Raw genomic sequence first — 14,885 nt, 5'->3', positions numbered from 1 at the left:
ACATTCACAAAATTTCTTGAAAGTTGTGTATAAGACAGCTTCTTGATATAGTTATCTTCACATATACCGCTACCAAACATTTCAGAATCAAACCATGGTCAATAGTAAATCGAATAGTAAATCAAAAAATGCGAAAAATTAAATTATTTCTAATACTGATTAATTACTGTGGTGATTTTTTTTATCGTAGAAGTTGACACAGATCTTTTAGAATACATTACCTTGTGTTCAGCCTCGTGTGGGGCAGAGAGGCCGCCGTAGATAAGAGAAACAAGATAAGCTCCCTGGGACTATGACAACCTCCCGGGTGGTGACTTCATGAATGTGACTGCTGAGTGCCTGCATGATTTGGTGTTTCAGACTGCATGTGTACTGTATAAAAGCCCTCTATGTTTCAGAATGTGTGCATGACTTTAAAGTACAGCGCTTACTGTGCTTAACCACTTCGTCACAAGAGGTGTCTCCTATACTGTAAGAGCAAATGTCTGGTGGTATTATAGTACAACAAAAAAAGATAAAAAAAAGAAGGAAGAGAGAAAACAGAGACAAAAGAGGCTGTCTTATACTTGTGGGATTGGAGATAATGTACAGCTGCAGGTGAGAGGATGTAATGTACGCTGTGATGTGGTATGTTTCTGAATGTTCGTGCAGTTTACTTGAATGGCACTACGACCCATGTGTTCATATAGGATTCATGTATTCTCTCTCTGGTGGTGCTTGTATGGCTTCTCTAAGTGTGAATGATACTCTTTGTGTGCGTGTGTATGGGTGCGTGCGTGCGTGCGTGAGCGTGCTTTAACTCTTCCTAGACTATTTGATGGATTTGAATGAAACTTCCCAGGTGAGCTCGGCTGGTTTGAGTAAAGGTTTTCTTCTATAAACAATTTTGCTACCATGGATTTTAGGGGGTCAGCCCCCCCTCACTTCTTGTAGTGAAGGGATTGGTAACATCTCCAGTCACCTCTTCCGTACGAGAGATCTTTCCTGAACTGAGTGAAGATGAAGGTAGCAAGAAAAAGATCATATACAAAAGACGCCATCAAAGACAAATCCCTCAGCTCCTCCTCCTCCCCGTCCTCCTTCTTCTCGCTTGGCTTTCATTTGACACTTGCCTCACAAACGAAGACTTTTCTTTTTCAGTCTCTTTCTCACTATCACCTGGCAATTTCAACCATCTAAATGTGAACCTCTCGTAATTCGATGATGTCTTTAACTTATGCTTACTTATGCCAGACGATTTTATCGATCTATGAAAGGACCCCCTGCAATGAATGGATAATGGTAATCACTATTAGGCTGCTTCTTCAGTAAAGTAACTTCTGTTGTACTTCATTCTATCCACCACCAGATTTTGATATAAATCTTGGGAAGGATCTCCCCGTAGTGAAGACCTTAACCCGTTCTGTAAGATTACTCTTGCTGGCAACAGACGATTGCATTCAGCTTGAAAAAGTTTTCTAATCTTGAAGGGGTTCATGAAGTATACACGTAACCCGTTCAGTTCGAAGTCTCTAAGATGAATGAAATCGTTTGGAGATAGAACAAATGAATTATAAAGGAAGTACTCGTACAAGTTTACATTTGACGTCCTGGAACTGAAGGGGATACTCTTCCAATAGAATAACTTCTTTCCCTGTTTTGTTCTTCCCATTACTAAACAGTTTTACTGATTTTTAAAAAGATCTTCCTCAGTAAAGAGCTAAAATCAGTACCCCACGGTTCCCTGAAGAGAGCCAAGATAATTGCCTGAGGGACAGCCTAACTCTGGCCTGCCTCAGAACGGCAACATCTTTTATATTTTGTTGTTGCTTCCACATCTTTTTGCATTTTATCTTTTATTTATACTTCCCTCGGACAGTTTCATTCATACTTAGGAACGATCACTCACAGTGACGGGGACAGAAACTATGTCTGCTATCCCAAGCAGTAAAATTAAGCAGCTCTTGTATTTTTCTCCTCATTTACCAGTCTTAGGGAGAAAAGCTCTCTGCTGCAAGTGATCGTTGTGATAAAAACAAAAAATGAAAACAAATTTTACCCTTTACCAGCGTAATTACAACATATACTTTCGAATGAGTTACAGTATTCACAGGATTTGGTGCTTAGTTTAACCCAGTGAAGGAATGGTTTTCTAACGGGTTGAATTAATAGATTAAGGGTCACACTAGATGAGGGGCCGCATTGGTCAGAGATCACAGTGGTTAAGGTAAAGGGTCATACTGGTCAACCCCTTCATTTCGATAACGTATTATATCTTGTTATCTATGTCCACGCAATCTATTTTTATTATTATTATTTTTTTTACTTCAAGGGAAACTTTCCGAGCTGAAGAAGTAAAACGTAACCCTCACTAATCCATCCAATACATAACTTCTCCCTTAATGGAAATGAATTCGCTTGAAGGTAGCAAACACAAAATAATGAAAATGAATAATCGGACTGAAGGGATGTAGAGTCACGGTAATCGAGACCAACTGAGGAACACACTAGTTAAGTCCTTCAGTCCGGTGATGTAGTTTCCATTTGATTCTTGCTAGTAATAGACTCAGTGGGGAAGAGTAGTTTTGAGCTGCAGGGGTTAGATACAGGCTTTATTAACCCTTTCACTACAAGAGATTTTCCTTAGGCTAAATAAAGTCGTATGAAGATAGCAAAAATAACTAAAAAAAAAAAAAATAAATAAATAAATAAAGAAAGGACGACATTGGACTGAACAGGTTGATGATCATAGCAGCCTAGAAGTAAAGCCACAAAGGGTTAACGCTGATCGTGTTTTATTCATTAAAGGTCAGAACAGGCTAGGACTACAGTGATCAAGAATTATCATAGTCGAAGGTCACACTGGCCAAAAGCCACACTGAGTTAGGGTGAGCGTGGTGGGTCACTGAAGGGGCGAGACAGGGTGAGGCAGCAGGAGTTTACTGTGGCCTGAAGTGACGTGCGGAGTTAGTGTTGTACCTGTGGGAGAGAGAGAACGTTTCCATTACACGTGTTAACCTCGGCACATTGGTGATTTTGCCGTTTTCCACCTGGTGTTGTTTTTGGCCTGGTTGTAATAGAAAGTAATTGTTGGAAGTAAAGATAATAAGTATGCTAGCGCTGTGTCTGTGTGGGAAGAGTTCGCAGCACACAAGTTCACCTCACTACACGAAGAGAGGGAGGCCGTTCACATAACATACCTTCATCATACCATACGTAGAGGAAAAGCGTACGTTGAGATCATTCGTTTAGGGAGAGAACGTTCACATTTCATACGTTTATCACATCACTTGTAGGGAAGAGAAAACATTCACATTTCATACATTCATCACGCCACACCTAGAGGGAGAGAACGTCCAGATTATGTACGTTCATCACACTACATGAAGGGGAAGAGAACGTTCATATTATCGCTCAGCATATCACACTAAGGGGCAAGGAGGACGTTTACATCACACACATTCGCCACACCTCGCGTAGAGGGGGACAGAACGTTTACATATCGTATCTCTGACTGGGGTAAAAGTAACCTTGTTGTTTTTAATGCATCAAAGGCTCAGTCCTTACACCTGTCAACCCGACAAAATCTTCCACAGGAGTACCCACTAACGTTTAATGACGCCCAGCTCAATGCTGCATCATCCTTGAACATACCTGGGGTTTTATTCTCTCGTAATTTATCTTGGAAAGATCATATTACATCTCTTGTAAAATTTGCTTCCAAGAGATTAGGTGTGCTAAGCTGCCTCCGTACCTTTACCTCTGCACAGTTGTTGACTTCATATACGGGTTTTATTCGCCCCTGTGTAGAGTACAACTCACAAGTGTGGGGAGGCTCCTCACATACAGCTCTTTTCAATAGGGTGAAGTCAAAGGCTTTCGTCTCATTAACTCTCCTCCTCCTACTGGCTCCCTTCAACCTCTGTCTCATCGCCGCGCTGTTGCATCTTTATCTCTTTTCTATCGCTACTAAATTGGTCACTACTCCTCTGAACTGTCTTCTTGCACCCCTCCACCTCCACGATGGGCGCGTAGCACCCGTCTAGCAACAAACTCTCATCCTTTTTCTGTCCAACTCTCTAATGCAAGAGTTAACCGTTACTCCAAGTCCTTCAATTATGCAACAGGTCAGCTCTGGAACTGTCTCCCTCTGTCTTTATTTCCTACTTCCTATGATCTCCAGTCTTTCAAAAGCAGTGTGTCCAGGATCCCGAAATGAACGGATCTTAAATTTGGCTCTTTTTTGTATTTTTTTTTTTTTTTTTTGCTTGGAAGGAACGGTTTGCGGGCTCCTGGCCCAAACCGTTCCTTCCCCCCCCCAAAAAAAAAAAAAAAAAAAATATATATATATATATATATATATATATATATATATATATATATATATATATATATATATATATATATATATATACACAGTATACTCTATACATATAATATATATCACATATATCACACGTAGGGGGAGAGAACGTTTACTATACAGTATATACTGTATGTTTACCACACTACTAGTAAGGGGAGGGAAAACGTTCACAGCACATACCCTCATTACAGAGCACTGATTAGTCCGCCCCTTGCATCGTATATTTCTTTCTGGTCTGATGTTAATGCAATTACAGCTAATGAGATTACGAAGGATCTGGTGGGTATTGCAAGCACCCGAGCAACGTTGTGAGATACGCTTGTCATATTCATAGAGTATTAACATCTCATCCTACCACTGAGGTGCAGGAATAAACTACAAAAGGATGAATCCTTCGATCAAGTTAAGTGAACGAATTATATCTTCCGACTGAGACAAGGGAAATAAGCTGCAAGTGGACGAAAATCTCCGCCAATTTAAGGAGGACGAACTACGGTCTACCAAACAAGTGTGGCAGAAAAGAACCTTACTCTCTTGCAGCGTGTGCCTCTTGTCGTCGAGGGCCACACATCCATCGGGGTCCTGGTGCTGCCACAGGATAGCCGCCTCCTGTCGTGGACCTAATAAGGATCTCCAGGCACCCACCATCACAGAGTTAGGTCCACACGCCGTTCCACAAGCCTGCACGTACTCCACCAGCGGACGCGACCACCCCCCTGGAGAGCCTTGCAGCTGGAGTGTTTGGAGCTCGTACACGCCTGCCGTCGGAAATACAGCATAAATAATTTCTGGTGAAAGGACGGTGTAAGAAGTGAAAATGCAAAAGGGAAAATGTAAGAAAGGTGCAGAATCACAGAACCTTGAACAACCAGGAGAGTGAGAGGCGTGTCGAGAAAAGAGCAAACAGGAATGAAATGGTAAGGGGACGGCTCAAGTAAACCGAATAGTAAACGGGGCAGCCTGATTATGGGTGTTAAGCTCATAATGAAGCCTGTTTATTGTAGACTTTTATGCAGGATGGGAAGATGAATGTGCGTGGATGGGGTTGTATTCTATCCTGACTGGCACAAATACTTGACTTAGTCCGGAAAGACTTTGCTTTCCGTGTCATATGTCGTGGATCAGCAGATTAGTTAATCTTTGTGATTTTTTTTTTTAATGAAAAGGAGTAATACACTGCATGTGATAGATACAACAGATTTTGTTTTACACTAATTTAGAGGCAGTATATAATGTTCATGGTCATGGTTATTCGTGCTCACCCCTCAGAAGTGTCCGACTGGAAGCTTCGCGAAAGCGAAAACTAACCTGAGCAAATCTTGTTGTAAACAATGATCTTACTTGCATTAAAGGTCTTAAACACACAGATAAAATGTTTATCAGAAGATGTGCAGTGAGTCGCTTGTGTAAGACTGGGGCAAAGTAATAACAGATGTATGTTAGGCATCGAATAATAAAATGCACTGCGCTGACTGGCGAGGTAGGTAAGGCATTCTGGGGACTAGGCAAGCCTTTATGGAAGAGCAGATGTAAGATGAGAAAGAAGAATTATAGTGTTAGGTATGAAGGCTGTTTATGAGGTATTCTTCATTTGAGTCTTGATATTTTTAATGTAATCAGTCAGATCCAGATGGACTACCTCAACTTTAATGAGACTCTTCTTGGACTGGCCTAAAAATCCTTTCATCATTATGGCTGAGATGAACCGTTGAACAAAATTGTCTGCTAGTAGCTTTATTAAAATGAAATACGCCATTGGACTGGAGGGGTTAATTTCCGTATGGGTTAGTTATTCCTTGTCTCGTCTGAAGGCACCAAAAATAAAAGAAAAAAAGATGTCATTCTTGTTGAAGTAGTTAAAATTCCTTAGCCAATCAGGAGTCAGTTGTCGATGCACTCGTGACTCATCTGAAATGTGAACCCGCTGGACTCCAAGCTTAATGATGCCCTTCCCATACAGTCCACTATCCTTTCGGGGGATAGAGAAGTAGCTGAGGGACGTTTGTATAACCAGACAATGGAGCCGCCTGGTTATATAGGTGCCACTACAAGAAGCCATCCCTCTCCAGCACCCACAATGTCTATGATGCTGGTACCTATTAATGGAGAGAGCTATTTAATTCCAGTTTGAGGCATCATTCATTAGACTGTCTGGTGTAAAATAAATGAAACACACACAGACACACACACACACACACACACACACACACACACACACACACACACACACACACACACACACACACACTTTACCTTTGCCATTAGGAAGGGTGATTTTGGTGTCAGGAAGGAGCGTGAAGAGAGCATTGTCCTGGAACTGCAGCATTGTCACAATCTTGCTCACGTAGCGTCCCAACCATGCCTCATCTCCAGCCATATTCCCCCTTATTTCTGCTCGGTGTTTCAGGCTGTCTGCAAGGGATTGTTCGTGGTCATTAATTCCTTTTCATTGACGCAAAATGTCAAAATATAATAAGATCTTGTGAAGCTAATCAACAGTAATACAAACTAGCTATATTAGTTAGCTGCCCGCATCGTTATCACCATCCTGTCTACTTCCAAATACGAGAGCATTCCTTGCATGCCTCGTTCTGTCAGTCACATTCGAAGGTTTTTCAGATGCAAGATGCTTCACACCCTTTAGTGATGCACCACATTTCGGTGCTCATGGTCCCGTATCTATCAAGTAAGTATCTATCTAGTATTTATCTAAATATGAGGTGAGGCAAGACCGAGAGGCAAGAAAAGAGGAAGTAAAATGAGCCGGCAGTCATTCGCACATCTTTAGCTCTTAAATCTATGACTACACCTGAAAAAAAAAGAAAAAAAAAAAAAGGCGTCTCTGTGGTTCAGTGAATATGTAAAATGATCAGATTCTTTCGCCACAGACAGATCTATTAAGCTGTTACAGTCCCCTGGAAAAGTTTCGTTCCTCCTCGTGACTTTCAGTATCCCATAACCTCATATTAATTTGGATAAAGTTTCATGTAGTCGCTGTGATTTGTTTCATTAGTTAAATAGTTACTTTTAAATAGTTTTTAATCACCAAAATTAATGTTATGAGTAACTGATCGAAAGGAAGAGGTATGGAACTTTTGCAGGTACCTATATAACATTCTGCATCGTGCTGTTTTATGTCATTTCCTGTGCTGAAAAATACCAAGCATAATGTTTGCTAGTGCAACACAGGACGGCCCATACATCACGGTGTGTTGCTCATGTATCAAAATGTGAATTGTGGTAAGGAGCTTGGCACTTTTTTTTTTTTTTTTTTAAGAGAGAGATTTGCATTAAGGTCCGAAAAGGAAGGAAAGCATACGTCATGTGATCGTCTGAAACCTGAGTGCTGCTGTAATATGGCTATGTAAATGAGTAGCATTAATTTTTGTCATTCTGTCACTGATGAATTTAACTACATTTTTTCAACCCTCCCTCTATGATCGGTCATTACTGTACGTTGTCCACAAAGAAATAAAACTAAGTCCTCTGTGGAAGATGTTAAGCCCTTCAATCCAATGTCGTTATATTTTATTTATTCATTTCCTCTCAAGGCTATTTATTAACGCAATGAGAAACTTTTCGAACTGGAAGGAGTAGCTGTAGCCTCCATTAGCTTCATCCATTACGAGAGGTCTCTCCTAAGCTGAATAAAACTGTCTGAAAACAGAAGTACAATGAAAAAAATATATATAGTCGGATCGGTTGACACTGGCTGCGGTGTGGTTTTATGAGGAGAAGAAATTGCGCATCTTCAGTAGGAATAGATTACAAACGTCTTTATTCTCTGGCGAAAATGATAATTGCAGTAGTTTTTTGTATTACTAGGGCCCTACATTTTCTCGAGTCTAGTGAAATCGCCTGAAGTTTATCGTAATAACAGGCAAAGTGATTCACTCTCAGTCAGGGGGTTCAGATCCTTTACTACTATTCCTCCCAGTGGCTAACCTACCGTACTGCCAGATGTGGACGACCTGGTTGAGTCCACCTATCTCCGTCGTCCAGTAGCCCAGGGGTGAGGAGTGGACAGTGCGTAGGTGGAACTCCTTCTCCGTTAGGTGTAGGAACTCGCGTAGCTGTCGCGGGTATGGGAGTTATTGTCATCATTGGGATGTAAAAAAAAGTAATCGTCAGCGTTATCATCGTCATAGAAGCAGTAGTAGTGTAGTAGCAGTAGTAGTGTAGAAGTAGTATAGTAGTAGTAATAGTAGTAGTAGTGGTATAGTAGTAGTAGTAGCAGTAGTAGCGGTAGTAGTAGTAGTAGTAGTAGTAGTATTGGTAACATTATTGCATAGAAATAATAATAATAATAATAATAAAGATAACAATAACAGCAATAAGTCAATTCCCACTGCTAAAAATTGGCTGTACTGTACACAATGCAAATACAATGCAATACAAAACTGGCAAAACTACAAGCAAATAGACCATACCTCCAGACACACGTCATGCAGACCTTCAAAGTTCTTAGCTCTACTCGAAACAAAAGAAAAGTGTGCAGATTACCACAGCAAATTTAATGCAGTAGCTATAAAAGGATATGCAATGTAAAACATTCTTAAATCTATGCTTCACAGTCATCTGATAATTTGCCAGTAAATACTTATTTTATTTTTTTATACGTAGAAAGGAATCCAAGACTTCGAGCCTGCAAAACTTATCCCCAAGTAACACTGATCAGAAAAGAAAGTCAGATTCATTCTTCGTTCATTTTGAGATTCTTGGGCACATTGCACAGAAAAGACTGGAGATTATAGGCAGCTGGAAAGACTGAGAAAAATAGTTTCAGAGCTGAGCAGCTACATAAATAAAAGATTGAGAGTGTGTTTGTGAACTTATATATATATATATATATATATATATATATATATATATATATATATATATATATATATATATATATATATATATATATATATAAATGTTGTGAGATTGATATATTGGTTCGAGATGGCGTCACTCACTTGTCAGGGTATCAAATGCTGTGAGAGATTGGTATCTGCAGCACATGGACTAGCTCACCTTATCAGGGTATAGAGTATAGGTCCGCAGCTCGTAAACAGGTGACTGGGCTGCTGGGGACGTGGACTGGTGCAAGCTGTGTCCAGTCTGCAATGAGGGAATCGAGAGTATGGACACTTCTATACCTTTTTTACTCTAACTTGGCCTATAACTGCCATCTATCCATCTTCAATGCTGATTGGTAACAATACTATATTAACACTAGAGTATAAAGCTAGTTACGAAAAATTGCTATGGGTGGGAAGTAGAGTCGTAGGATTGTCTTTTTCTACCACTGAGCTGCGTGAAATCAGCAGCAGAAGGATGAAGGTCTGCGCAAAGTTAAGTTCAAAGAAATGTAATGTCCTGCTACCAGATCAATGAGGCAGCCCTCGGTTACATAATAAGCCCCACTAAGCTATTCTGGTTTGGGTATATGATGGGTGTTCCCAGCAAAATACCGGCAGACACTCTGTACTAACTTTATGTACCTTTTAAAAAATTGTACAACCAATGTTCATTGTAAATCAGGGATGTTTTCCAAATTATTACAACTCTTTCCATGCATTTTTGTGATGTAAATTGGTGGAAACGGTAAATCAACCTTAGGACAGCAGTGGAGCTATGAAAGGAATTTTTTCTGCAATTTTTTATAGGCTGAGGTATAGAAGAACCTCAAAAAGGACACTTTATAATAAGGTCTATATTTCTTACACCTTAACTTGACCCAGATTTTCATTCTGCTATACCATATTTCACACACCTCGGTGACAAATGAATAAATAAGTAAATAATTATAATAAATGACAATGCTACCCCTCTACGTGTTATTCTTATCGCTTCTTCGTGACTAATTTCATATTCCGGTGTTAATCTGTTGCCACAAGTCAGCATTCAAGGTGAAATTGACATTTTGAGCCAAGAAAGAGTGTAAAGAGTAGAGCTACATATCGCTTTTTCGATACGGTATGCGGTAGGTCGAGGGTCGTATTCTAAATGGCTTTGGAGATTTCCTAATACTTCTTAAGCGATTTATTTTTAGCCTTCACTGAAACCTTCACTACCAGATGTTTATCCTAAAAACGGAATAATCTCTCAGTGGCAGCATGGATATGTAAAATAATAATGCGAGACCGGACTCAAGGGTTTAATACATACATTAGCATCATCTATAGACAGTAAAATTATATATATATATATATATATATATATATATATATATATATACACACGAGTTTGTATCTCTCTCTGTCTCTTTCTGTCTGTCTGTTTGTCTATCTGTCTGTCTGTCTCTGTCTCTCTCTTTGTGTGTGTGTGTGTGTGTGTGTGTGTGTGTGTGTGTGTGTGTGTGTGTGTGTGTGTGTGTTTATGTTTGTGTTTGTGTTTGTGTGTGTGTAAACTTTGCACCACCTCTTACAATGTTATCCGGCGGTAGATTACCTACGATGTTGTGCCACCATGTTATGCATTATATCAGCCGTTCATTCCTGTATACCACCTCTAACATGAATGGGTCGGTGACGGGCGGTACGAGGGAGGGAAACATCACCTGACGGAGGAGGCACATATATGCTTTAAGAGACGCTGTTACATGTGGCAGCGTTGTCTTGGTCAGATACCTTATCAGAAACCTTCTAATTCATGATAAGCACCTCTACGCGTTCCTTCCTTACTGACTGTTTTAAGTGTCAGGCGTTGTGTAATCATTCAGTCTATAGTTCAATCAGTACGCCATACTCACTGAATAAAAGAACTAAAGTGTAAGAAATTTTACGTTATCAGCCTGAATTTTACGTGATCAGCCTGCATCCCACCGTTCAGCGGGTAGTCCGCAACGCTACAGAAAGGTCAAACATGTTCTTTTGACATCACATACTTCAGAAATCCGCGTCAAAAATGGGGGGATGGGGGCTCTTCCACACCTTCAAGCATTTACGTTTAATAATACTACCAAAGGGATAAAAGAACTAGAACTATAAGCACGAATGGAATACTCGTAATCAATGTTTTATGTGTTGCTTGACGAGATTGGTGAGTAATTTCACGTATATGATTTTAACCAACGGAACCAACTATCACAAGTCGTCTTCTAGGCTAGAGGAAGATGGGGACTTAACATAATCTGATTGTGTGTCCCATGTATTTATGACTGTATCCCTTAGCTCTCTTGTGTCCTTTCTGCTTGGCCTTCAGCGACTACGACTTCGTTCCCCAGTGCTGGAGCTTGTTCTGAATGATAAATAACAGATCTAAATAAACAATACCATAGAGAGACTCGTGCAGTCGATAAATTTAAATATATCACTAATTTTTTGTCACCCTGAACTTTGGAAAGACTTACCGCTATGTTCCTTAGCACTTGGCACGTTCTCCATTTGCCCGATCCTGCTCTCGTGATGGCTCCTGAGATCCACATTGCTTATGCAAACAGTGGATGTGCGAGAGGGGATGTGGGGTAGAGTGAGGGGATATATGAAGCTGAGATGTGTGCAGTGTCGGACAAAAGATAAGTTGGTATCTGTCGTAGTGTTGGTGGTGGGTGGTAGGGTAATGAGGTGGCAAGGGAGGTATGAGCAGATACAAAGTAGGTGTTGTTTAATGAATGGTGTTTGTAATATTCACGGACTGTCCGCAAAGAGCATATGAAAAATGCATTTAAATTTGCTGAGTTAGTGATCGATGTGGTAAGTTTAAGGGAGGTCTGATGGTATGATGATTAGCAGCACTGTGTGTGTGGTGCTGGGGTAGTGACAGAGGAGCTACTCGTCAACAGTTAGTTTATGGAGAGGTTGATTGAACTGGGTGAGGAGAAAAAAGTATTATTTTGATGAGATCGGGACAGATGTGATGAGTGTAAGGGAAGTGTGATGGTAATGATGTTTTAAGTTAGGGATGCTTTGTGTGTACTCGGAGTAATGATAGAGATGCTACTCGGCAACAGCAAATTTATCAAGAGATTAAGAGGGCTGGATGACAGGGTAAGAGTAATATTTTAATGGGATAATAACAGGAGTGGTGATTGTAAGGGAGGTGTGATGGTAGTGATGTTTTAAGTTAGGGATGAGTTGTGTGTTGTCGGGACAGTGAGAGACGAGCGACCCAACAACTAGCACTCATACAGAGAGACTGAGCGAGCCTGGAGATAGGGTGCCGCGCTTCAAGGTCGAGTCCTTAAGTCCTACGTCACTGTGTTTTGGCCCGCACTACCCAGCCTTGTCTACCCTGGCCTGTCTGCTTATGTAACTCATCGTCACCTATATCACTCTGCACCCCCCCGTAACAACCATGCCACCTAGCCTCACTCACATCATCCTGCCTCGCCCACATCACTCTGCCTTACCTAAACCACGTCTCACACTCACCACCCCGTCACACCCACAGCACGCAACTCACTCACACCGCCGTGCCTCACACACATCGCCGTGCCTTACCCACACCACCCTATCGACCCACACCACTCTATTGACCCACACCACCCTGCTTCGCCCACACCATTCTGCCACACCCATATCACCTGGCCTCACCTACACACCCTGCCTGACTCACCCATGTCACCCCGCCTCACCCACGCCATCCGTCTCACCCATGTCACCCTGCCTCATCCACACCACCTACTAATATAATTTTCACGTCGTAAATCATGTTCATTTATATTATTCTTCCCGAATCAAGACATTTTTATTCCGTCTAAAGGAGACCTCTTGCATAGTGAGCTGGTTTCCAGTAACGTAACTTTCATTTTATTCATGCTACCCTCAGACCATTATATCTAACTCCGGAGACATTCGAATGGGAGGGGTTGTATACAGCAATATGTAACTCCTCAGCACTAGAGAACTTCCCTAACTTTAATAAAATCATCTAACGACATGAATGTAATTATCTATCATCTAATCCCATATTGCCCCATGAGGAGCATAGGAGGCCAGGGCTAGGCAAGTTGGTCCTGACATTTAAGATAAGAGTGACCAGCCTCACTCATTCCTGAGTGGCATTACGTGAGCAATAAACCCCATCCACCACTTGGATAAATCCTGCACTGGCTCAATCTAACTGGAGCGCCTTAAGCACCTACTAAACCACCAGGCACCATAATTTGGTTATATGGTTACCTAAAAGAGTAGTAAATAGTTTCCTGGTGTACAGGAAACCATATGGCTTGTCACTTCGTGTAGTCACCCAAAGGCAGAAGGAAGAGGAAAGAATGAAGGAAAGAAAGACTGAAGAGGAAGGAAGAGAGGAAAGGGCAGACACTGAAAGCAGCACTACAACGAGTGAGTGGATGGTGAGCGCCCCCACCTACAATTATAACTGACGTATTAGTAGCGGAGGAGATAAAGACGGATGTAATAAGTCCACCGTATTTAAAAAATCCCAAAACAGCGTTTGGTGTCAAAAAGGGATAAAAATATATGGTACTAGAGAGGGACGCCTTCCCGTAGTGGCACCGTTATAGCTGGTTGGCAACTTTCCCAAGATATACACGTGTCCCTCGTTTCCATCCCTATCTTTTCGAAAGGAGTATGGTGAACTGCAGGAGGAGGAGGGTACCTTCAACCTAAGGCCTGTATTCTCGTCGGTTGAGAAAGCTCTGTAACACCTTTTCCTAGGCCATTTATTTTGCTTAATACTGTCCTCTTTTGTCTTACATGAACCCTTCGATTATCGTCATACTCTGCATCAATAACATATAAAGGGATATTCAAAGGAATATTAACCACCCATATTAAAAAAAAAAAAAAAATCGTTAAGAGGTGTTAGGGAGCTTCCTATTGTGACGACAACACAAGCCTTAAGTCCACCAAGTTCACGATAATAATTCTAGGGTAACTAAAGCGGCAACAAGAAAATGATATAAAAAGTGGTCCTCGTCGTGAGGTGCCCAATAAACTAGGATTCAAAATAACTGTAAGGCATAAATAATATCGTCTAGGCGGCATACACGGCTTCTTAGTACCCATTCACAAGCGATTCATTATTTTATTTGTATAGTACACCTTAACCCTTTCAGGTCTCAAATAGGTTCTTAGTACCCATTCACAAGCGATTCATTATTTTATTTGTATAGTACACCTTAACCCTTTCAGGTCTCAAATAGGTCCCAAGGTCACATTTGACGCGCATTTTTTGGAACAAAGTCAAGGCTTGCAAATAAAGAAATAAATATCATATTCATGCACAAGGAAGTAATACACCTCTGCCTATAAAACATTAGAGCTCTGCTCACCATAAAATTGCTGCAAAAATGATGGGAAGTTGCGTAGCAAGTGGTGTGTGGTAGAGTGTGAGTATTGCCGTCTCGGTGGGTAGGTGATTTCTTAGTGCGTAGGCGACATGATTGCATTGTTTGTTTCCATGTTTTTCCATAAAAAAACAGTGCACTGATATATGTACTGTACATTATATCTCACGTGATTTGTGAATGATTCTTGAGATGTTTTCTTTCCAAACAACAAACTAAATAGTTACAAGATCCTTATAAAACTATCACTTACTAGTTATTACTAATTTATTTTACTTTGCTCTTATTTTGCTTAGTACT

General features: G+C 40.8%; 1 protein-coding gene across 1 annotated transcript; it reads right to left on the bottom strand.

Annotated features, from left to right (window-relative positions):
• Positions 1 to 2,773: 2,773 nt before the first annotated feature.
• Positions 2,774 to 11,759, bottom strand: LOC145398986 (protein NipSnap homolog 3A-like). Its single transcript, XM_080271714.1, has 6 exons — positions 11,685 to 11,759; positions 9,365 to 9,451; positions 8,295 to 8,418; positions 6,599 to 6,757; positions 4,876 to 5,103; positions 2,774 to 2,958 (listed from the first exon to the last, which is right to left on the bottom strand). The coding sequence occupies exons 1-6, from the start codon at positions 11,757 to 11,759 to the stop codon at positions 2,882 to 2,884; spliced, it is 750 nt and encodes a 249-aa protein (XP_080127840.1). The 3' UTR covers positions 2,774 to 2,881.
• Between the last annotated feature and the right edge of the window lie 3,126 nt (positions 11,760 to 14,885).

The sequence above is a fragment of the Coenobita brevimanus genome, chromosome 47 (genome assembly GCF_032717465.1).
Source record: "Coenobita brevimanus isolate Jiangsu-jjx chromosome 47, ASM3271746v2, whole genome shotgun sequence".
Classification (NCBI taxonomy): domain Eukaryota; kingdom Metazoa; phylum Arthropoda; class Malacostraca; order Decapoda; family Coenobitidae; genus Coenobita; species Coenobita brevimanus.
Note: the sequence above shows the minus strand (reverse complement) of the source record. Positions and strands in the feature narration are given on the sequence as shown.

Bases quoted from the DNA above. Each gene is read 5' to 3' on its own strand.
- LOC145398986 (XM_080271714.1), bottom strand. From the start codon at position 11,759: ATGTGGATCTCAGGAGCCATCACGAGAGCAGGATCGGGCAAATGGAGA. The intron at 9,452-11,684 runs GTAAGTCTTTCC...CCCTCATTGCAG, and splicing joins AAGTGCTAAGGAACATAGCG to ACTGGACACAGCTTGCACCA. The intron at 8,419-9,364 runs GTGAGCTAGTCC...TACCCGCGACAG, and splicing joins ATACTCTATACCCTGATAAG to CTACGCGAGTTCCTACACCT.